This window comes from Rattus norvegicus, chromosome 7 (genome assembly GCF_036323735.1).
Source record: "Rattus norvegicus strain BN/NHsdMcwi chromosome 7, GRCr8, whole genome shotgun sequence".
NCBI classification, from domain to species: Eukaryota; Metazoa; Chordata; class Mammalia; order Rodentia; family Muridae; genus Rattus; species Rattus norvegicus.
In genome coordinates this window covers 124,270,524-124,293,602 of record NC_086025.1, presented here as the reverse complement: position 1 = coordinate 124,293,602, position 23,079 = coordinate 124,270,524, and the positions used below count along the sequence as shown (strand labels likewise).

Sequence of the window (23,079 nt, the reverse complement as noted above, 5' to 3'; positions counted from 1 at the left end):
CAGCCCAGTGTGGGTGACTCAGCCAGAGCCTCAACTCAGAGCTGTGGTCCCAGGAATGATTGGGAGGGAGCTGACGGATAGTGATCATGTCTGTAACTTTACACATGAGGATGAGGGGATGTTACCTTCCCTATGGAACTCTCTGTTCTACTGCTTGGAGGGGAGACTCTGGGTCCTTGCTTGAAATCCCTCTATCAAAAGGGGGAGCTTAAGCCCAAAGCCACCACATCCTAAAAGAGGCAAACTTGATGTTAAAAATATAGGTTCTAAACAGAAGTAACACAGTGGTGCTAACCCACGGCCCCAGAAAGGTGACGCCGTGGATATCTGTTGAGCTTGTGGAGAACTACAGACACCACCTGTGGCTTTTTTGGCACGAGCTGGAGCACTTTGGGGTAGGGCAGGGTCAGTAGGACAAAGACCTGAGAATAACCTTAACCTCCAACCACATCCCACAGTTGCAGCGGAAGGACAGATGGGTTGGATCCAGTGGGCTGGGCTACTGCTGAGTCTCAGCCACACAACCCTCAGCTGCTTGGTGAGGTCTCTGAGCTGCACAGGTGAAAATGAAAGGATTGGGGGAGTGGAGTAGAAGGATAAGAGTGGCTTGCAAAGTGGGGCTCTTGTGAAAGAAGAGAAGCAAAGCATTCTGGGCTTCTTTCTGAATAGAAGTTTTTAAGAGATTAGAACCTCTTAAACCTCACCTTCTTGGCTTCCTAGTTTACCATACCTTTTGGAGGTATCCATCAGTGTTCTGTGGGCATCCAATGGGATTCTTCGGATTATTCTGTATGGGAACTAAAAATTAAACCAGGGACACGTTTTAAAGGACAGAGACTCAATGATGTTTTTTGTTCCCAGAAAATTAAAACCTTCACAGTTCACACGTCCATCATGGGCTTTTTCATGTGCATATCTGTTTGTTACACAGCAGCCTTGATAAGTGGAGTTTTCAGGCTGTCTCTCCCACTGGTTTCTTTTATAGCATAATGTGACATCACTCTGCCTCACCGATTGGAATCAGAATTGCTGTACCAATAATCACCGAGTCCTCCTTGGCATGAGACATGTTCCCATTGGCCTGCTTATATTCTGTGAATCTATTTCTCATTAAGAGTATAGGAATGACTGGTGAAAATCCCTGGTGCTGCAATTTAATATAGAGATAAATTTGAAAATAAAAATAAGAATAAACTTTTAGCTCTGTCTCTAATGCTTTGAATTTGCCCACATTGTTAATATAATTGCTTAGGAATTCTAAAGGTCTTCTTTTTGCTAGAAAGGAAAGTAACTAAAGAAAGACTGCCATCTTCCCCCAAATTGCTTTTATGTAACAATCCTATGCAGAAAAAAAAAAAGTACAAAACCAAGTACAATGTGGGCAGATAAGGCACTGGGGAACTTTGTGTGCTTTCCTTAGCATGGTATGCATATCACAAGTGACAGGCTCATACCGTGGTCACCTGTAGACCTATAATTAGAGTTTAAAGGCTGTACAGCTGCTGTTAACACAAAGGGCTCTAATTTTTGGTTTTAGGCTCTCATTTTTCATTTTTTGTTTTCATATTGGGTGACTAAATAGTGACTGGAGTTAGTGTAAAGTAATGAGTCACTTTTTTAAACAGTAACTTCTCCTAGCTCCTTTGATGAGATACTCAAAAGTTAGCATTGCTTCTGAAAACTATCAAAGTCTGGGGGCATGCTTCTGTGGTTACCAACTACTGTCCTAGTTACTTTTCTCCTGCTGTCCAGCCTGCACCATGACCAAGACAACTTAGAAAAAAGTCTATTGGTCTCGAATACCAATTACAGTACAAGAGGGTGAATCCATGACCATAATGTCAGCAGGCAGACAGGCAGGGTGCTGGACACTAGCTGAGATTGAGACATTTGACCTACAAGAACAAAGCAGAGAAAGGGAGAGGGAGGAGAAGAAGAGGGAGAGAGAGAAGAGAGACTGGGAAATGGTATGGGCTTTTGAAGTTTCAAACCCTGCCCACAGTAACACACCTCTTCCAACAAGGCCACACTTCCTAATCCTTACCAAGCAGTCCCGCCAACTGAGGACTGAGTATTCAAACACAAGAGCCTCATGGGAGCCATCATCCAAACTCCCACAAGACTTCCTGCTGCTCTTGCAGAAGACCCACATTAGGTTCTCATTACCTATATTGGAATGGTCATGTCTGCCTGTGATTCCAGATCCAGGGGCTACAACACCATTCTATGGACTCTACAAGCACCTGCATTCATGGGCACATAACTCCAGACACCCCATATATATAAATACACATATAATTAAAAACAAAAATGAATGTCAAGGAAATATGTTTTATTATTGTCCTTTGATTGCTTGGTATTTTTTTTCCTCAGATGAGAATAAAAGTTGTCCTTTCCTGGGGGGCAAAGCACACCCCCATGCCCACTTTCAAGTTCGGTGTCCCACAGCCAAAAGAACCATCAGAGCTAACCTCTGGCTTTGTGGCCGTAGCTGGTGGTCTTGTCCTAGACATCACAGTCCCCGGGCAAGAATAGACAAAACATGCTTTGTTCGCTGTCTGCAATAGTCACTTAGCAAAGAAAGCCTATGCAGGCAACCCAGCAGAACAGGAAAGGTATCACCCAGGCTCTATAGCAAGTCAAGGATGGCCGAATTACAGTGACGAATAGCTTGCCTGCGATGTCTACATGAAGTCCTATGCACCAGAAATAAAGCTAGAAAAATCATCCCATCTTATGAATATACTCCGTTTCCTTACCCAAAGTCAGATTTGGGAACATTTCCTCTTTGGGGAAGAAAGAAAAGTCCTAAGGTTTTCAGTAAGTAAAAATGAGAGGTTATGCATTTTAAATCCATACTGTGTTTCTCTTCTGCCCTCTTCTGTACAGTGCATGATTAAACTAAATGCATTTGTTGTGAATAGAAGAACGGTACGGGAGGCTTGCCCTGTGTAGGACGGCAGGGGTGTGTTCTTGAGGGTAACTGCAGCCAGAGCAGTTGTTATTGGCACTGCTTAGTTCCTCTACTGGCTTCTTCCATTTACAGCTGTCAAATCTGATGGGGGAGACAACAGTCTCACCTTCAGACTGTGATTAATTTGTTAACTCACTGTTGAAGGAGCTCGGGCTCAGACGAGGGCCGGGAAAGCTCACTGGTTTATTTGGGGCGCCTCAGCTTCAGTCTGCTCACTCTGCAGTTGGATATTCACTGCCACACGGCCAGAATGAGGTGTCCCTTTTTCTTAGTTTCCTACAAAATACCGGGCTTCTTTATGACATTTTCCTATGTGAATATTACGGTACAGGGCTCACCGTCACCTTTATGTCCTGTGCCTGACGGACCTGTGCTCTCCGTCCTCTTCCACAGTCTCCTCGTTCTTTGGATCACCTTTTCTGATTTTGCCCCACACAGCGTGGCTTCTACTATGCCCATGTCTGCCTGCCTCTTCTTTGCAGGAGCATCCAGTGGTGCTAGCCATGGCCAGGACTGCCCTGCAGAGTGGAGGCCTGCAGCCCTGTGGTGTTCAGAGTCCATATCTTGGTTCTACAGTTGAAATGTCTCGTGTCTGTGCTGTGAAGGCCGAGAGTGGTCTCACAGCCTCAGTCATTAGCTGTCTGCATGCTTCTGAATGTGTGTCTCTACTGTCTCTACCGGGTCAGGGCCTCACAGCTTTCCTGACATCCACTCAGGGATGACAGGGAGTGACAGGCTCTCTACCCTGTTCAGCCCGGAGGTAAAAGCTGTGCTGAGCAGCACACAGTTCCCCTTGAAATACACAGACTTCAGTAAGCACTGTGGTGAGAAAAATAGCAAGTAGAGGTTTTCCGGAAACGTTCATTGTTTGTGAGCGTCCTCCACCCTCCAACCCACCCCTCCAGGAGCTTGTCTACCTGAAGCCTTTCTTTATTTCTGTCTTTCCCTTCTCTCTTGGCTTCATTTCCTTATTTATTATTTTCTTACAGGTAGAATAACTCAAAGCATGTTGTCTCTGGCGAGAAGTTAAGGTGGAGGATATTGAGTGGAAGATTTTATCAGGAGATGTCAACTGTTGCTTTCTGCTCATAAACCCGTAAACACACAAGCCCCATTCACTGCTCGGTGACCTCTCAGCTCCACAGAGAGCTGTGCTGACGAGAGGTTAAGATTTTTTAATATACTTTATTCACTTCATATCTCAGGCTCTGCACCCCTGTACCCCCTCACACAGTCCTTCCACCATCCTCTATTCCCTTCTCCACTGAGAGGGTAGAGGCTCCCGTAGGTATCCCCCACTCTGGCACATCAAGTCTCTGCAGGTCTAGACGCATCCTCTCCCCACTGAGCTGGACAAGGCAGCCCCACTTATGGGAATGTATTCTACAGACAAGCAACAGCTTTAGGGAGCCCCCACTCTGGTTGTTGGGGAACCCACATGAAGACCAAGCTGCCCATCTGCTACATATGTTTGGGGAGGCCTAGGTCCAGCCCATGTAATTTCTTTGGTTGGCGGCTCAGTCTCTGAGAGCCCCCAAGGGTCCAGGTTAGTTGACTCTATTGGTCTTCCCGGGGAGTTCCTATCTCCTTTGGGGCCCTCAATTCTTCACCCAGCTCTTCCATTAGAGTCCCCGAGCTCCATCCAATGTTGGCTGTGGGTCTCTGCATCTGTTTCAGTCAGCTGCTAGGTGGAGCCGCTCAGAGGACAAGCATGGTAGGCTCCTGTCTGCAAACATAACAGAGGATCACTAACAGGGACAGGGATTGTTGCTGGCTGTCCTGGCTGGTTCTGTGTGTCAACTTGGCACAAGCTGGAATTATCACAGAGAAAGGAGCCTCAGTTGAGGAAATGCCTCCATGAGATCCAGCTGTAAGGCATTTTCTCAACCAGTGATCAAGTGGGAAGGACCCAGCCCATTATGGGTGGTGCCATCCAAGCTGGTGGTCTTGGGTTCTATAAGAGAGCAAGCTGAGCAAGCCAGGGGAAGCAAGTCAGTAAGTAACATCCCTCCATGGCCTCTGCATCAGCTCCTGCTTCCTGCCCTGTGTGAGTTCCAGTCCTGACTTCCTTTGGTGATGAACAGCAATGTGGAAGTGTAAGCTGAGTAAACCCTTTCCTTCCCAGCTTGCTTTTTTGGTCATGAGTTTGTGCAGGAATAGAAACCCTGACTGAGACACTTATCAATGGGATGGGTCTCAAGTTGGGCTGGTTATTGGTTGGCCATTCCCTCAGTCTCTGCTCCATCCCCTGTCCCTCTATTGCTTATAGATAGGATAAATTTGGAATCAAATTTGTGGGTACATTGGTGCCCCTGTAGCTCCAATGGGGTCTTCCTTGGCTACAAGAGGTGGCCTCTTCAGGTTCCACATCCCCACTGCTGTGAGTCTCAGCTAAGGTTACCTCCATTAATGCCTGGGAGACTCCCTGCTCCCAGCACCCCCCAACCTATGGGGAATTTTTTGATATTGGACTGAATGCATTTTGCATTATGATATGGGTTTGAATGAGAATGGCCCCCATTCACTTACATGCATGAATGCTAAGTTCCCAGTTGGTTTAACTGATGGGAAGGATTAGGAGGTGTGGCCTCATTTGTAGGGAGCTTCGACGTGCCGCACCCCAAAGATCATGTTGGCTTCTGCCTTCCACCCTCCCAAGGGTGAGCACTCCTTGTAATAAATAAGTCCTTACTTGGCTATGTCTGCCTTGCCTGCTAGCTTCCGCATAGTGACAGCCTGTCTACATGACCCGCGTGGCATGCTGAGGTTGGTCAGCGTCAGGTATTTAAGCTGATACAGGGCGTTCCCCGGGGAGAGAGAATAAGCTTATATCCAGGATCCTAAATAAACTGCCTGAAGAAGATCTCTGCTAGTCGTGTCTTCCTTGCTGGTCGAGGTTGGGCACGACATTCATTGACCGAGGTGTGGTCTTATTGGAGGAGATGTGTCCCTGGCAGTCGGCTTTGAGGTGTTCAAGCCCTTGCCAGGCCCAGTTTCTGTCTGTATCTGTGTCTTTATATTTCTGTCTGTCTGTCTGTCTCTGTCTCTGTCTCTCATTCTTTCCATCTGTCTCTCTGTCTCTGCCCCTCTCTGTCTCTGTCTCTCTGTCTCTCTGTCTCTGTCTCTCTCTCTCTCTCTCTCTCTCTCTCTCTCTCTCTCTCTCTCTCTCTCTCTCTCTCTTTGCTGTGTATCTGTATATGGATCAGAATGTAAAGCTCTCATCTGCTGCTTCAAGCCATGCCTGTCTGATTCCGACCACGGTGACCATGGACTAACCTTCTAAAACTGTCCTGAAGCCCCAGATGAAACGCATTCCTTTAAAAGCGTTGCTTTGGCCTTGGTGTCTCTTCAGGGCAACAGGACAACAATGAGGACATTAGTCTTTTGCTTTTTTATTTTGTATTTTTATAGAGTTTCTTTGTTGTTTCTTGCATTGTTTTTATTTCTTCTTATTAAAAATTTTCATATCCTATGTTTTGATCGTGTCTTTCCCTTCCTCATTCCTCTTGATGGATGATGACGGCATAGACTACAACCTTTCCACCTCGGCGTACTGACCCAGGGAACCCTGGAGTGTTGCTCAGCCTAATTTAGCTTCATGTTAGAAATAAGGTCTCATTTGTGGCAGCTGGGTAAGAAGTGACGCATGACTCACCCACCCTGGAATCGTATGAAACTCTGTGTAGACTTACATGTCTACTCTGCATTTCACTCTCAATCTAATATGACTATTTGCATATGTGCGTTCAGGACCCAGGATTTTAATCTCCTAAGAAAAATATGTTTCCCTTTTTCCCTTAGGACGTTGAAGAATTTCCAAGTACACCCAACATAATCACACTAGCTTCTACAGCTGTATCCTAAAACACTGAACTAAGACATGTTTTTCAGGTGTGAAAACGAAACCAAGTTCAAAGCAGAAGATGTTCACTGGGCTTACAGTTTCTGCCCTACCCCATACTCCTGGACAGCACTCGTGGGCCTGGTGTTATATCTTGTTTTCTTTGCACCCGGTAAGCACGGCTTTGTTACCTTTGCATTGCCTTGTCCCCTCTTGGAAGAGTCAGGCTATACTGTGTTCCATTCCCTAGGTGACTTTTACTGTAGCTTTCATTGTTTACTTCTCAGGAATGGGACCAATGCCCTGGACCGTGAACTCTGAAATCTATCCTCTCTGGGCAAGAAGTACAGGAAATGCGTGCTCAGCTGGAATAAACTGGATTTTCAACGTGCTGGTTTCACTGACCTTTTTACACACAGCGGAGTATCTTACATACTATGGTAAGGGCATGTTTTTCAGTGTCCTTTCATTGTTATTTCTGATGCTCTATCCTTAGAAACCCTGGATTTCCGAGAGAGGGGTTACTTCTTTGTTTTGGTTTTCATAAGTATCTCTGTACAGGTTTTATCACTGTAGGGGGTCTGGACCATGTGCCTGGGAGAGTTCTCTTTCCCTAAACTTCTTGTCTCCAAGTGCTTGAGTATCTCCCCATCACCACCACCACCACCACCACCACCACCACCACCACCACCATTCTTCCATTCCTGAGCATCTCCATGCCCACCAGGATGGAAATCCTTACAGCACAGCTTTCCGTCTAACAAGGAAGCAAACAGGAAATGGTAAAGCACCGAAAACAGGGCTGATGGGATGTCCCGTGCGAAGGATGGAGAGCCACACCTAAGCAGACTCAGTGTACGCCTGAGAGTAGCTCACCCATTTGGAACACCGTGCCATTCCCCGAGTCATCTGCTCCAGCCAGGACATGCATACTGGCACCATGGAGCCCAGCACTTACCACTTGCAGACCCAGGGACAAGGGTCTCTACAAACACGAGCAGAGACTGCAGCTTTAGGGAAACACTGATGGGTAAGGGCGCATTACAGAAGTTCTTTGCGAAGCGATTCCAAACCTGCGTTTACTAAAGTAAAAAAGTTCTTGCTCTGTCCCTTCCCAACCTTCCACCCGCCACACACATAGGTGACCTGTCTGCAGGATTTTATAAGGTGCGATGATATTAATTGGGATAAATTTTTAATGATGGAGTGTAAAGTCTCAGTATTCACATCCCCGTAAGCCCACATGACACATGGGAAACACAGAGGGTATCTGGCCCCCTCTGAGGCCTCCCCAGCAGACCTTCCTACTGCATGCTCTGGATGTGTCCCTACCTTTGCCGTGTACCAGAGGCCCAGGAAGCTTCATCCAACACTGCGCTCCTAGCTCTTGCCAGGGGACTCGGAGGGCAAGCATCAGGTTCAGCTGTGTAAGAATGACAACTTTGAGGAAGCATACAAATCTCTTTCCTCTGTCTTCAGGACCCTCTGCTACGATATCACCATCACTGTGATTGGTACTGTGAAACCAGTGTTATCTTCCCTCCCATTGGCCACTTGGAACACCTAGAACAGCAGTCCTCAACCTGTGGGTCACGACCACCGGAAAACACACATCCTCAGTGGTCTTAAGGAATCCCTAAGCATAAGTTCACTTTGGCTGCTGCTTCATGACTTTTGTCACGAAACAATGTCGCAGTTACTTAGACCATCAGGAATGTGTGTTTCCCAATGGTCATAACACACAGGTTGAGGACCACGAATCTAGAAACATTTGTCTGCTTGAAAAGGAAATATGATAAGCCGGTGGTGTGTCTAGAACAGTCAGTCAGCTTTATGCCTCTTAACAGCTAAAAATGTTTCTAGAAGTTCACAGATTCATTTTCATGACATGATGATAGGTACTACTTGTCAACGATTGATTCTTGAGAACGATTAAACACATGAAGCGCTCTCTGCATAGACTAACAGCCCAAGGAGCAGCTTTTATAGAGACCTGCATAACAAAACTCCACGAAGTAAAACTCTTGCTAGCCAAGTGCTCTTTGGGGATGAGGTGAGGCAGGAGGCATCAGACGGGACCAGGCTGCTCTCCTCCATTGTTTTGCTGGCTTGCATTTACATGTGCCACGTGGGCTTATAGCGGTGGGAGAGCAAATCTGTCCTGTTAGAAAAAGCACGGGGAGCTGAATGTATGGTGTAGATAGGGCCTGAGCTGGCTTTTGTCAGGAGTGCACAGGAAGAAGCCATCCTTCCCTCCGGTCAACACGCTGGCCCCTCACTTCTACTAACAGTGGGAACATGTGGCCAGTCTGGTTAGACTTTTGGGTTCAAGTTCTAATCTGTAGGTTAACGATTTACAAAAGTGTTTTTATATTCCTGATTAATAGGTATGTGTCCCGATGGTATATTTCCACGGAAATATTGATTCCTTCCTAAGCATCAGTGCTTAGACTTGCATTGCAAGGTTGTTCCCTGCTAAAAGTAGCCTGGGTAAGACAAGCACAGACCGGTACACAGCATGTGGAGCTAAATGAACCCCGTAGTGGGCAGTAGATTAAGGTTGTCCCTTACTGGAGTACTGAAACTGAAATGTGCCCATTGACTCTTCTTGTATGTTTCTCAAATATTGGTTTTAATCTTGAATTTAAGAGAGGATTCTCAGAAGATTTCTCTCAGAAAAATGATGAGGAATTATATTTTCCATTATTATCCCCGTCTGACTACAATGTGCAGTGGCCCGCTCTACAGCTTAACCGTAGGGCTCACCCAGAACCTCCTCCCCCTCCCCTACCTCCACCCCTGTAAATACACACACACACACACACACACACACACACACCATCAACAGCCAAACTACCTGCTTTGGAATCCTCAATTTCAGTTAGGGTTTTCCCTTCAGTGGGATTTCCTGGATCCCACTGGGAGTCTGCATTTCACGCACGGGATGACCTCCATGTGTGACCGTGAGAATCAGGAAGAAGGGCAAGGGCCATGAACACCATGGAGCCATTAACTCAACAGCGCCTTCACCATACCAGGTCCCGGAAATCTAGATTCCTCCTGACCTTCCGTGCTTCTGAGGAGATTAGACAGACGCATGCGTGCCCCGTGGTAACAGAGCTTTTTGGTTATTACAATACTAATGAGAGTATTGACAAACCAGTCAGGGGAGAGCCGCTCTCCACAGCTTGGGATCTGAGGGCAACTTCTGAGATGAGCTTCTCTCTGAGCCTGGTCTGTTAATTTTCTTCAGTCTGCTATGGTATGGTTTGAGGGGTTGTTGTTGTTTTGTTTTGTTTTGTTTTGTTGTTATTATTGTTGTTGTTGTCACAGGATGAGAAACAACCAGGTAAGGGAGGTTGGCGGGCACCATTTGGTTGCATTTCAAACTACAGCTATGCACGAGTCGAAAACCCACCCAGGGCTGTTCACCGTGTTCTTTTCCCACCACAGGAGCGTTCTTCCTCTACGCCGGATTCGCCGCTGTGGGACTGCTTTTCGTCTATGGCTGTCTTCCTGAAACCAAAGGGAAAAAACTAGAGGAAATCGAATCGCTCTTCGACCACCGGCTGTGCACCTGCGGCACCGCGGACTCGGACGAGGGCAGGTACATCGAGTACATCCGCGTGAAGGGAAGTAACTACCATCTCTCCGACAACGACGCCTCGGACGTGGAGTGACTTCCACCCGATGGCTTTCCAGTTACTGAAGTGAACGTGTCGGGAAGGCCAGCGGTTGGTCACTGCCCTGCTCACAAGCCGAGTCTCCCCACCGTCCTTGCCAATGACTCCATATTCCAGAAGACTTGATGAGCAGAAAAATACAACTGTGGTGATGTTTATTTTCATACACAGAAATGCTAAAAAAAAAATAAATAAATAACCACAGATTTTTCTTAGGCAAATGTGTACAAGCCCTTCCCGAGACAATCTAAACACTACTGTTGTACCCAGCGACTTCAGTTGGGGTCCCTTTCTCCTTAAACCACACATAATTAGTGGCAATACAGTCAGTGCTTACCTAGGCAGATTATTTACGTATATTTATAAAGGATTATTTAAAACGATCTAAGAATATTTAATGTCAAAACACGGCCTATTGACCCTAAATTTTCATATCAGGTAGTGGCTTTTCTCTGATCAGTACAGAGTGAATCCCATCTAAACTTCCCTCCACAAATTCCGGAGTCCTACGAGGACACAGCTGTCCCTTTCGCCTTTGGATTCCAGATGTTAGCTTCTCCAACACAGATATGGAAATTCCCTCAGAGGCTGAATACACAGGAGCTTTTGAACACTATCCAAAGCGGGCCTTTTAAGGGTTATTTTCGTACTCTTTTTGCATCAGTGATGAGTATATTTGCAGAGACACGTTAGCATGTTTTGATAAGTATATTTTATTGTCCGAGTAAGAAAGAACAGATTTTTATATGCCCCGATTCGTGAGTCACTTCGGAATGCAGTCGTAGACGTGAAGCAGCGCCAGGCGGTCAACTGCGTTCCAGGGTCGGTTCCACCCCAGATTCTGCATTGTCACGCCTGGCTCCTGCTGTTCTGTGCCTTCCTGGGTGTCGAATGACAGCTGCTGGCACAAGAGGAAAGAAGTCAGTGGCAGAGACGTTATCGACATTTAATTTAAATCCTAGGACTTCTTTCTCCAGGTGTTTTATTGGTTCGTACTGAGGACAGGAGCGCACCCCACTTCTAATTACTTTCGATCTCCCCCTGAGGACGTGAGCTACTTTCTAATTTCGTGTTCTCTGCTCATTCTCAATAATTTGCTGCACAAGCAAAATTCGAAGCTGTGTCTGCTTCTTTATCTCAGACTTGGTTTGGTTTCTGTCTGGAGAAATCTCGGTTTCTCCATTGGAAAAGAAGACCTAGCCAGGTTCTTAACGCCACAGTCAGTATTGTGTCTCTCAAAGTATTTGATGGTTTCTATGTTCAGTCAACCCTGAGTTCCTAATTCTTACCACCCTATGGAGAGCTATGTGATACGAACAAAATTACTTGCTCACAGACGTCATTTATCTGTGTGTTCTTCTAAAGCTAAGGCTGAATCTAAGGGCCAGTTGGGACAAATCAGTTTGATGCTGCACGTGATCTAAGCATCTGATTGAGTTACATACCCAGGTGAATGATGACTAGTGACACACGAAGAAAAGCTTCCTGCCGATCTCCAAAACGGTTATTCTTGCTTCTTCTCACCGTAATTACCAAGCACAGACTGTAGCAGAGGAAGTTACCCTCCGGTCACCAGAGTTACCTACACTGTCAACTTTGTGCCCTACAGATCCTTCAGCCAAAAGACGACATTCTCTCTGTTTGATTATTTAACGTTATTAAAAAAAACTAACATAATATTTTGGAAAGGTTTCCCTCAAATTAGGTGCTTTGAAATTTATTATAGAGAATATTAGTACTGATTTTTCTCTAGAGCAGAAGATATTATGTAATAGGATGTGTTATTCGATATTTCTGATCTCTTAAGGCGTTTCTTAACAGCATTTTATGAGATCAAATGTGGTGTCGTTAGCATATTATGGGAAGAAAAAGATAAGCAAGTGCTCCTTTTAAGATATATTTTTCCAATTTCTCCAACCCGTTGCCTCAATTCTTCTTCCCTTTGAGGTCTGCGTGGCCTTAAGCACACACAGGTATCTCAGCAGAGCTGGCCAGGAAACCTTTCTAACGGGACAACTTGAGTCCTTAGTGCTGAAAGCTGGGTATGTGTGACCCATTCTTGCTAACAAAAACAAGTATGTTCTCAGCTTCATGTCCATAAATTAACATGATATTGTTAATTTATTAGGAAATTGTCCACGTACTTCTTGCCCTGTCCCCTTCATTTCTAAAAATCTTTTGTTATCGATACAGTAACAGGAGTCCATCCCTTTAACATACAGCACAGCGCTGTACATGTAAGACTTATTTATAACTTGTAAAAAGCAACTTGAAAAGGAACCCTCTAAAATCCAGATATGATTTTCAGATTTGCCGAACATTTAGAATGCATTAAATTCTCAGACTTTTATTCTCTTAGACACCTTCTATGCTCTTAGTGTCTTTGACCACAGCTGTCAACTTGGAAAACCACCCACGTGAAATCATCAAACATCTATATTTTGTAGGACAATTTCGATATGATATGACATGACATGACGTGACCTGACATGTTAAAATAGACGTATTAAGCAAATGTACTTGCTACAGCAATGTTAGCTTTCTTTCCAAACGCGTTCCAAATCCGATACAGGTGTATTTCAGTTGGGAACATTGGGTGAAGAAGGTCACGACCATGCCTGAAATCTAGCTGGGTGGCTAACGTGCAGGAGAATGAAGAATGCATCATTGTGTATCCATGTAAGCACAATCTGTTGAAAATGATGTCAAAAGGACTCGCTGTCGCGGTCAGTGGATATGGTTCAGTGGTGGAGCACCGGCCTGGAAAAGATCCCATCTTAATATTTTTCTTCTGTGTAAACATCTGTAATAATTTCAATGGTCATACCTACACTCAGTCATCCTCTAAAACATGGCTTTGAATGTACATGTAGAAGGTCTAAATGAAAGGTATTTCCAGGAGAAAACCCACCAGAATCTTTTCAACCGTTTACCAATGAAACACACTCCAGGATCCAGTCCTAACACACGTCACTCACTCTAACGTGGGAGACCAGTGAAAGCACAGAATTGATGGGTCTTGGCTGTCCGCTAGACAGAGAGAAAGACTGGGGGGAAAACTGACGCTTGGCCCATTTGGTTTTTAAGAGCAATGTATGGTTAATAACAGTTCAAAAGTAGCTACTGCCTATAAAAGACTCAGAATTGTTCTCTGGGTTAATTTTTAACACCCTTCGGCCTATTAATTTCTACCAGTCCCAGCCTCGAGCACAGCAAGGTTCATTCAGTTCTCCAAGGCGCCCCGTAGCGCTGCCCCCTTGGGAAACAGCAGTTACAAATGCCACACAGCCAACCAACTGCTCATCTCTGCCTTGTGTGCTGTTTGGGGAAGAAAATACACACGTGCTGATAATCTTCAGAGAGATGCTTCACAAATATTCACGTCCAGAACTACCAGGAAGTATTTTATCATTACCATAATGTGCTTGTGAGGTCAGAAGAGTATACTTCTCTAAATCTTCACACGTGTACAGTACAGTCTCTCACACTTCAGTAATTCAGTCAACGGGCCTTCGTTGACTCTGTTTACAGGTAATATTCATATTCTAGACAGTTAGGCTCACAGGATTGAGTTTTGTCCTATCCATATAAATAAGGAACGGACTACTGTGCAGATAATCAGTACTCAAAGTTACGAGCCAACACTTTATAAAGTTTTAAGATTTTGCTAAATTCAACATCCCATTTCACTTAAAGTCTAGACAATATACTATTGACTCTAGCCAAAGTAGAAATCCATGACCTACACCCATGTCCAGATTCTCTGGTGGCTCCTGCACTATGCCTCACTTGATGTTACGATTCTGTTTGTGCTAAGTGTTCCAATTTCTATTTAGGAACTCTAAATACACATCTCTATCCGATCAGGAGTTTCTCGCTGTTAGAGGTGTACGTATTTTGAACTGTATTTAGTTTTCTAGTGCATGTTTCCTACTGTTTAATACTTGACAAACCTTGGCGAATTTAGTCTTTCCATTCCTACCTGTGACATACAGAATCTCTCTTGAAAACTGCCACTGTCCCATTTACCAAATCATGCTAGCCTACACTGTATCAAAAGTACGGTATATTTTATGGAGACTTAGTGATACACACGTCAATGTTTTTTAGGTTATTTTATCGAACTTCAGTATTTACATGAAGTTATAATCCTTTTTTTTTTAAAGAAAGTGTCAGTGCCAGACCTGTATAAGAAAACAATCAAATAAAAGTAAAGATAACTCATGTCTTGTCCTCTTCACTTCGGTTACATCGTGGTTACACAGTGAGCGCACTGTGGGGACTGGAAACAGGGCGTATTGTTTTTTAATTTGATGTGTATGGGTGTTTCGCTCGCATGTATGTATGTCCACCATGCGCATGCCTGGTGCCTGTGGAGGGAATCCGACCCCCTGGAACTGAAGTTACAGATGGTTGTGAGCCACTGTGCGCTCGAATTGCTCTGAATGAAGAACAGCCATTGCGCTTAACCCCTGAGCCATCTCTTCAGCCCCTCTACTGACTTTTCTAGCAAATGTTGCAGTCAATATTATTTGGGGGGTTTCTACCCCACCTTAGATCATTTAGTTCTCAAATAAATAACACAGAACCTTTATATTTATAGTAAGCCTTAGAGCATCAGAGCTGGGCAGATGTCAACTCTATGTTGCTTTGTCTACGTCCCTGTCAATAACCCCGAGATATCCTTTCCATGTTCCACCTGGGCTGAAATGATGCCTGTGACATGTTTACACCAAGGGCTGTGTGGATATCTGGGGTCTGTGCTAAAGCCTGTGGCCATGCCAAGGTCCATGACCTGAGCTGCCACCTGAGGCCAGGTTGATGTCCGGGGGACAGGCAGCCTCCAAGCACATGTACATGACAGACTTTTATTCAATCATGCAGAAGAATAACTCCAAGGGGAGTTGTTGGTGGGAGTGCAAACTGATGTAACACTATAGAAATCAATGTTGAGCCCTCTCCAAATGCTAGAAACAGAACTACTGTTTGGCCCTGTTACATTGCTCTTGGGAATGTACCTAAGACCTAAATCTTACCACAGAAACGCTCGCACATTAGTGATTATTGCTGTTCGTTCATAACATTAAGGATGTGGGATGGCCTAAATGTCTATGAACAGGTGAGTGGACCAAGAAAGAATGGCACATAAATATGATTGACTTTCCATTCAACCATGATGAAGAATGAAGGTATGAAACTTGCAAGGGAATGAATAGAACTGAAAAATATTGTATGAAGTCTGGAAAACCAGGCCCAGAAAGACAATTACGTTCTCTCTTCTATGTGGATCTTAACTTTTAATGTTAGGTATGTATAGTTACGTGGGAGTCCATGAAGCAAAATTGGAGGAAAATTAAAAGGACCCCATGACATAGGGAAAAGAGGCTTTAGGGGGATAGGTTGGAAAGGGAAACAGAATACATGCGATATGAAGTTTATTGTTATTATTATTATTATTATTGAATGTGAATTTATTTTATTGAATGTAAATTAGTGTTTGTCTTGCATGTGTGCGTAGTGTCTGCAGAGACAAGAAGGGTATGTGAGGACTCCCTAGATGGTACTGAACTGCTTTCTGGGTGCTAACAATCAAATCTGGGTCCTCTCAAGAATAACCAGCATTATTAACCAATGAGCCATCTCTCCAGCTCAGGTTTCATTATTTAAATAAATTCATTTGTGAGACAAGCCCAGAGAAGCAAAATGAAAAAAAATGTATGTCTTTATCCCACTCACCCCATACATGGCTTTAACTTTCTTTTTGTAGTTCTAAGTTCCTATCTACATAATTTTCCTTTTATGTAAGCCTTTTTGCTAACAGTGTTGGGGCAGCAGGGAGACGGGCATCAGAGTTCCTGATGTTTCTGTCTGAGAAAATATATTTTTCCTCCAGTTTCAAAGGGAAGCAAGTCAGCAGTATAGTTATATGCTGGTACTTTTTCTAACCAATTAAAATTCCGCTCCCTTCCCCTTAGGCCTTTATGGTTTCTGAGAAGTCTTTGTTCCGATATGAAGAGATGGCTTTTCCTTTGGCTCCTTCTGTGATTTTGCCAGTTAGAATGTGATATTGCCTGGAATGTGGGGAGGGTGTTTTGTTTTGTTTTGTTTTGTTTTGTTTTGTTTTGTGTTTATCCTGCTGATTGGTCTCTGTGTTGTGTGGATTGGTGGCTTGCTTTGTGTGACGTTAAGACATTCCAAGCCATTAGTCCTTCAAATCTTCCCTCCGGTCTTTCCCGTTCCTTCCCATTGCTGATGTAGTAAACCTCTCATCCTTGTCCCACAACTCCCAAATATTTTGCCGTTTTCCTCAGTCCTTTCTCCTTTTCTGTTTTGCTTGGAAGTTCCAAGCTCAGAGGTTCTTATATGATCTGTGTCCACCAGTCATTCTTCCTTTCTAGGATGGTGGGTTTAGACTCTGTCATTGAAGAAGGCCCTCTCAGAATTTTCCATCTCTTTATGCCCTGACCACTATCACAGTTTGTTATTCTTTCTTTCCGCCATAAGTCTCTGCATATTAGTGATAAGTATTTTAAATTCTAAATCTTACCATTCCAACGTGTCTGCCTTATTGGAGTCTGGTTCCGATACATAGTAAGACTCTGATTTTCCAAACTAGTTTATTGTTGGTGCTTGCCTTTTACTGTGTCATATGTGCATACTAACATATATAATTTAAATGAAATATATTTTAGTGAGAAGGAGTCCTGTGGGTTGAAACTAAGATCTAATACATGTCAGACAAGCATTCATGAAGAGATTATGCATATTACTTGTAAAAATTAAATTGTAGTTTATACATAAGAAGTCAAATTTCCTCATGTAGATGGATCTTTAAGCAAACAGAAAAAAAGAAACTGACCTAAAAATTAGAAAACAAATTGCATTTTCTGAATAGATAAAACCTTACTGTATCGTTTACAAATGTCCCTCCAAGATCAAAACATAGACCAAAAAAAAAATTCAAAATTTGTAACACAGTTAAAATGGGTAGCTTTTGCTTGTTATTGGGGTAAATTTTAGGGGATGGGATATGTCCATTGCATCTCAGACTCTAAGCGAGAGAGACAGAACGAGCTTGTAATGGTATGAGACCGGTGAAACAAGCCTATGAAGGGCTTACTCAATCCGAACCAGCACAACCCTGACCAACGGCTTGAAGGTTTTCGTGCTGGGTGATGGGTTTTTGTCAGGTAGTCGGTGGCTTCTGTGGGGGATATTGGCTCTAGTCTTTCAGATTGCTTGCCCAAGCTTAGGCATGACAGCTGGAATAGAGCTCAGAGGAAAAGAAAAGAGCCCATAAGTGCTCTGGAATCCCACGCTCAAACTGTCACAACGCCTCGTTCACATTTCAGACTCAAAAATCACAAAAACCGTGTCCACTCAAACCCGACCGGAAGGGAAATCTCCTATCTCTTTGCAGAAGGAAATGCACCATGATATTGTCCTATAGTGCACACAGAGGAAACTCGGAAAGCTTAATCACTCCGGAAGTCCACAAGACGAGATCTGCTTTCTGCTCCTCGACGAGAATTCTATTAAAAGTGACGCCTGTGGGCATGTTTCTCACATAGCGACACGATATTTGGAAGTATGACTTTAAGAAGGCTTTCTCTGGGTACAATAAAGTATCCTTATTTAATGTTAGAAATGTGATTGACGGGTGGCACCCAGAAGCCTGCCCATCACCGCCTGGCCCACCCCTGTAGCAGCAGCCACTACAGTGTAAGTCTGTGGTGGAGAGATAGGAGAGGAAGAAAGTGGGATGGTTTGAGCAGTATGAAGAGACGTGGGACTGGAGACACAGGATGAAGAGGAGAACAACCTGATGTGAGTAGCCTGCCTTACACTAAGACCACAGTGAAGTCCTAGTCCATGCTACCACTGAGGTCATCCATATCTGGGAACTTAACCAAGCAGCAGCAGGGGTCTGTGTTGATGGCCATGATCAAAATTACCACCAAAGGCTATGTGGACATCTATGCGGTCTAGAATGGCACCTGGGACGATGTTGATGTTCAAGGGCTGAGCAGAGATAGCCCCACCCTTGGTCAGCTGTAGAAGAGGAGAACCAGCCCAGAGGGCATGAGCTGGGAAGAGCTGGCCCTGCCCCTCCCTGCTGCGAGGCGGCATAGACCAGGGAAAGATGCCCCACCCACTCACCCCTTGCCACCTATGGCAGACAGGAGAACTAGCCCTGGGGTAATGAGAGCCAGAAAGCAGGCCCTGCACCTCCCCTGGGCATCACAGTAAAGTTGTCGGAGAGCTGGCCCCACCCTTTGCCAGCTGCAGCTCTGGGCGAGCTTGTCTGGCCAGTGCTCAAGAGCTCACCCTGGTGGTGGGAGTGTGGGTGAGCTGGCAGGCTGACCGGCTCCGCACTCCCCAGGTGCAGAGGCAGGGCCTTGAGTTGACCCGCCCCCAACATCTGCTACATCTGTGATCTGCTGGAGCTCCTGAACCCGCCAGCCCTACAGATCCGAAGCGGAAGGATCTGCACGATACAAGGCAACAACATGATACCCGAAAGGAGTCCTGGTGAGGATCCGGTATCGATGATGTAGCCACAAACCAGCTCTAATTACAATGAACATTTGCATGTAAAGATGTGTGGACCAAAAGATGTAGTGATACATTACAGCTTCCATGATGAAATGGGTTTTTTGTTTGGGGTTTGGGTGTTTTTTATTTTAATTTTTTAAAATTGTTTTGGCAGGAGCCGAGGCCAGGGAGGAGCAGGGAGATGAGTGGGATTGGGATGTGTGATGTGAAATTCACAAAAAATCAATTAAAAGGTTTTGTTTTGTTTTATTTTTTAATGCTGAGAGTCCTCCTCAGGGGGAAAGAAACTGAGCTGAACAGGAGCCTCTGACTCAGCTGACTTTTTTTTTTCCCTTTTCTTTTTTTCGGAGCTGGGGACCGAACCCAGGGCCTTGCGCTTGCTAGGCAAGCCCTCTACCACTGAGCTAAATCCCCAACCCCTCAGCTGACTTCTTGAGGTCAGCAGAGCAGTGGGAGCCTCTCGGCCTCTTCTCACACTATGCTTGCTGTTCCATTCAGTCCCGACTGGTGGTGACTCTGACTACAGGTCTCTCAAAATGGTGTTTCCTACAAATTGCAGGGGCCAGAAGGTCATCCTGGCTAGTTAATGTCTAGTCAACACGATGCTAGTATGACTACCCAACATGGTCCAACATGGCTAATGCTAGACCAGGAGGGAGCTGAGTCAGCACAATATGGGCGACACAGCTGTCCAAGGAAGCCAAAGTAAACAGTAATGCATGTGTTATATAACTATTCGTGTCAGGATGCTAATTGCATGTGATTCTATATGAATGGTGGCCTTGAGGTTAGAGGCCCTCAGCCTTGACCAACAGATTTGACCTTGTTTGAGGCATTGGAAAACATCTCCACCTACTGCTACTGGACGAAAGGATAACTACATGACATCATATGCTCCTATTACCTTGGGTCGGAATGACGGAAGAAGTAATCCATGGAGTACATAAGGGATCAAAACCATTAACCTGGAAATAGTACATCTGGGCAGGATGGTGAAATATACAAGTTGATTAAAGAACTCGCAGACATAGAGGTCCCCAATCAGCGGTGGAGACTAAGGAGAATCACTCAATCCCTAGTCTCCAGCCCCCCATGCCCAGCCCCTTACAGCTCAGACCTACGTGCCTGGTTCAGATGGCTCTTGCCTTGATGACAAGTAGTGCGGTTGTCTGGAAGTCAGCCACTCTCAGACACTGTAATAGTAAAACCATCGCAGAGGCTGACACATTCAAGTCTACACAACGTGCAGAAGTCCAAGCAGTGAGGTTGGCTATACAGTCTTCATAATAGAAAGTCACAAATAGACACCCGCTTGCCACCACACCACACAGCACAGATGGAGGATGTCACCCAGGAGTCTGCCAGCTTCGTAGCCAGCCTGCAGGGAGAGCCACCAGAGTGTGCAAGTATGTTGTGGGCAGATAGGAGGGAAAGAAGTGAAGCAGCTTGAGCGTTGTGAAGAGAGAGAACTGGAAACTGAGGATGGAGAGGAGTAGTCTACTGTGAATGGCCAACCCTGCCCTGGGGCCATGGTGAGGTCCCAGCCAGAGCTGCTGCTGAGGGCCATGTCTGAGTTCATGGCTACACAGAGGCTCATATTCTCACTAAGGAACATGGGAATGTCCTGCTCTGGGCAGCCACCAAGGACCACATGGATGTCCCGGGGTCGTGCAGAACTGGCTGCAGTGTTCGGGAGAGCTGGGTCCATCTGTCACCAGCTCCTTAGGAGCACTCAGGAGAGCAGGCTCTGTATCTCATCCAGGCAGCACAGTGGAGCTGGCCCTGTTAGTAGGGAGTGGGTGAGTCGGCCAGAGAGTGTGAGTGTGGGAGAGCTGATCCTGCCACTCATCACCATGGCACAGCCCTGGTGTAAAGGTGATGCTTCCCTCTCCACTTCTTGCCACCTCTTGCAGTCTGGAGAGCTGCCCACAGGGTCATGAGTGCAAGAGAGCTAGTCCTGCCCCTCCCCAGCCTCAGCTCTCAGTGGAGCAGGCCAGGTACCTTGTCTAAGCAACACAATAGAGCTGGCCTTGGTAGAGGGGACACAGGCAAGCTGGCCCTGAGGGAAAGAACAAGGGAGAGCTGGCCCCACCACTCATCTAGCTGCATAGATGGTACGATCTGGGGGTGATGCCTTTTCCCAATATTGTCCCTCACCACTGGGACAACTAGGAGATCTGCCCCCAGGGTCATGAGCAGGGGGAAGCGGTCCCTAGCCCTCATCCACTACAGCATTTGGGAAAGCGGGCCCTGCACCTTGCCTGGGCAGCATGGTGGAACTGGCTCTGAAGGTGTGGGTGCGGGTGAACTGGACAGAGGGCAGGAAAGCAGGAGACCTGACCCTGCCTCCTGCATGGTGGCCTTGCGGGGCCTAGTGGGAGCAGTGATGGGGAGCTCACACTGGTGGTTCGAATAAGAGAGCCTGGGGTCTGCCCAGCTCAGCTATCACCCAGGCGGGGATCCAGGGCTCTGAATTGGCCCACCCCACCATCTACATCAGCTCTGAATGACTGAAGCGAGAAAAGGCCAGACATGCTGCTCCGAAGCCACAGAGTCTCCACGACACAGGGCAACAACAGGATAGCCTGGAGTCCCAATGATGATTCAATGTTGCTGGTGTCACAGAGGCCAGAGATCTGAACCAGAACAATGACTCATTGCAATCTACACTTGCGAGTGAATATGTGTGGACATATATGTGGGTACACTGTGGGACATGCTGTGACACCATACAGCTTCCAGGATGAGTTGATTTTTGTTTTGGTTTTTGTTGTTGGTGGTGGTTTTGTGTGCGTGTGTGTGTGTGTGTGTGTGTGTGTGTGTGTGTGTGTGTGTGTGTTTTATTTTGGGGATACGCTTCAAGGGTAAAGCATGGATATGAGGGGACAGGGAGGTAAGTGGGACTGGGGTACATGATGTAAACCTCACAAAAAAATGATATAAAGTTTAAAAAAGCCACGAGGTTGTGTACATATTTATTGACTTCTGAGGCCCAGCCAATGATATGCAATGATATTGTAACCTGATCTAAAAGGATGGAAAAAGACAAATTTTACAATCAATAGAAAACACCTCTTGTCTATAGAGGACTGGATTTTTATAGCAAACCCTGACATTAGAATATGTGCGAGGGATGTAGATGCACGCGCTAGCTTAGAAAGTCAGACATAACAGCCAACCACCCAGGAGCAATGCAACCAGGTAGATGAAATAGGACTGAATACCGAGAGCTCAAGGCAAACAGAAAATAACACGCGGAGACAAGCTCTACTTCTGAGCTAGAAGTGGTCGCTAGTGAGTAGCCATTGCCACTGCGTCAGAAGTTAGGACATCCAGGAAAATAGCCACTAAAAACACTGGCTAGATAAATGCAATAATCTAGCACCTTTGGTGTGTTATTATGACTATTATTAATGGTTTTGAGGAATGTTCAGAAAAGCCAACTAGATACAACCACATCAGCAAGGCCGTACATTGTGATACAAGAAGATATTACAAGACCATTGGTCAAATTCGGGTTAAGTACCTACGTACAATAGTGACGTCTTTCCAGGAGGAGGCACAGCACACACTAGCCCTACACAATGAATCACCATGAACAATAAATACTCTTGGGTTCTGGTGCCCGCCTCTGGTCGTCCTAAGTCTGTGAGGATAGGCTCTGGCCGAGGCACACACTTTACGGGGATAACGGCACAAGAACTAAGTAAACAGATCCAATGGAATTTCCACACAGCATGTAACCCCAGAGCATGGAGAAATGATGAAAGATGTCACAGCAGAACCAAAAGATCATTGTCTGACAAACTTAACCTACAATTGGTTCTTAACTGAGCAGTTTGCTCCCGAAACTCAAGGCCCCGACCACATCAGGACTCGGCCCATGATACTTGGCTCCTTTCCGGCACCAAATCCCTAATAGGTGAGTCACCCAAACCTGAGCACCCCATGACTAACGTTAAAATAAATGTAAAAATCCACAAGTCAGAGATTTTTGGCAAACACAGACAGAAATTCGTTCTGGG

The 23,079-nt window shown here is 45.5% G+C and overlaps 1 protein-coding gene across 1 annotated transcript in view; it reads left to right on the top strand.

Moving 5' to 3' along the window:
- Slc2a13 (solute carrier family 2 member 13) overlaps nt 1-14,722 on the top strand; it is a 327,266-nt gene extending 312,544 nt beyond the window's left edge. The window contains exons 8-10 of the mRNA NM_133611.2: nt 6,866-6,987; nt 7,103-7,255; nt 10,269-14,722. Coding sequence (NP_598295.2) covers nt 6,866-6,987; nt 7,103-7,255; nt 10,269-10,495 — 502 coding nt within the window. The 3' untranslated portion in view covers nt 10,496-14,722. The remainder of the gene's footprint in view (nt 1-6,865; nt 6,988-7,102; nt 7,256-10,268) is intronic.
- Nucleotides 14,723-23,079: the final 8,357 nt, after the last annotated feature.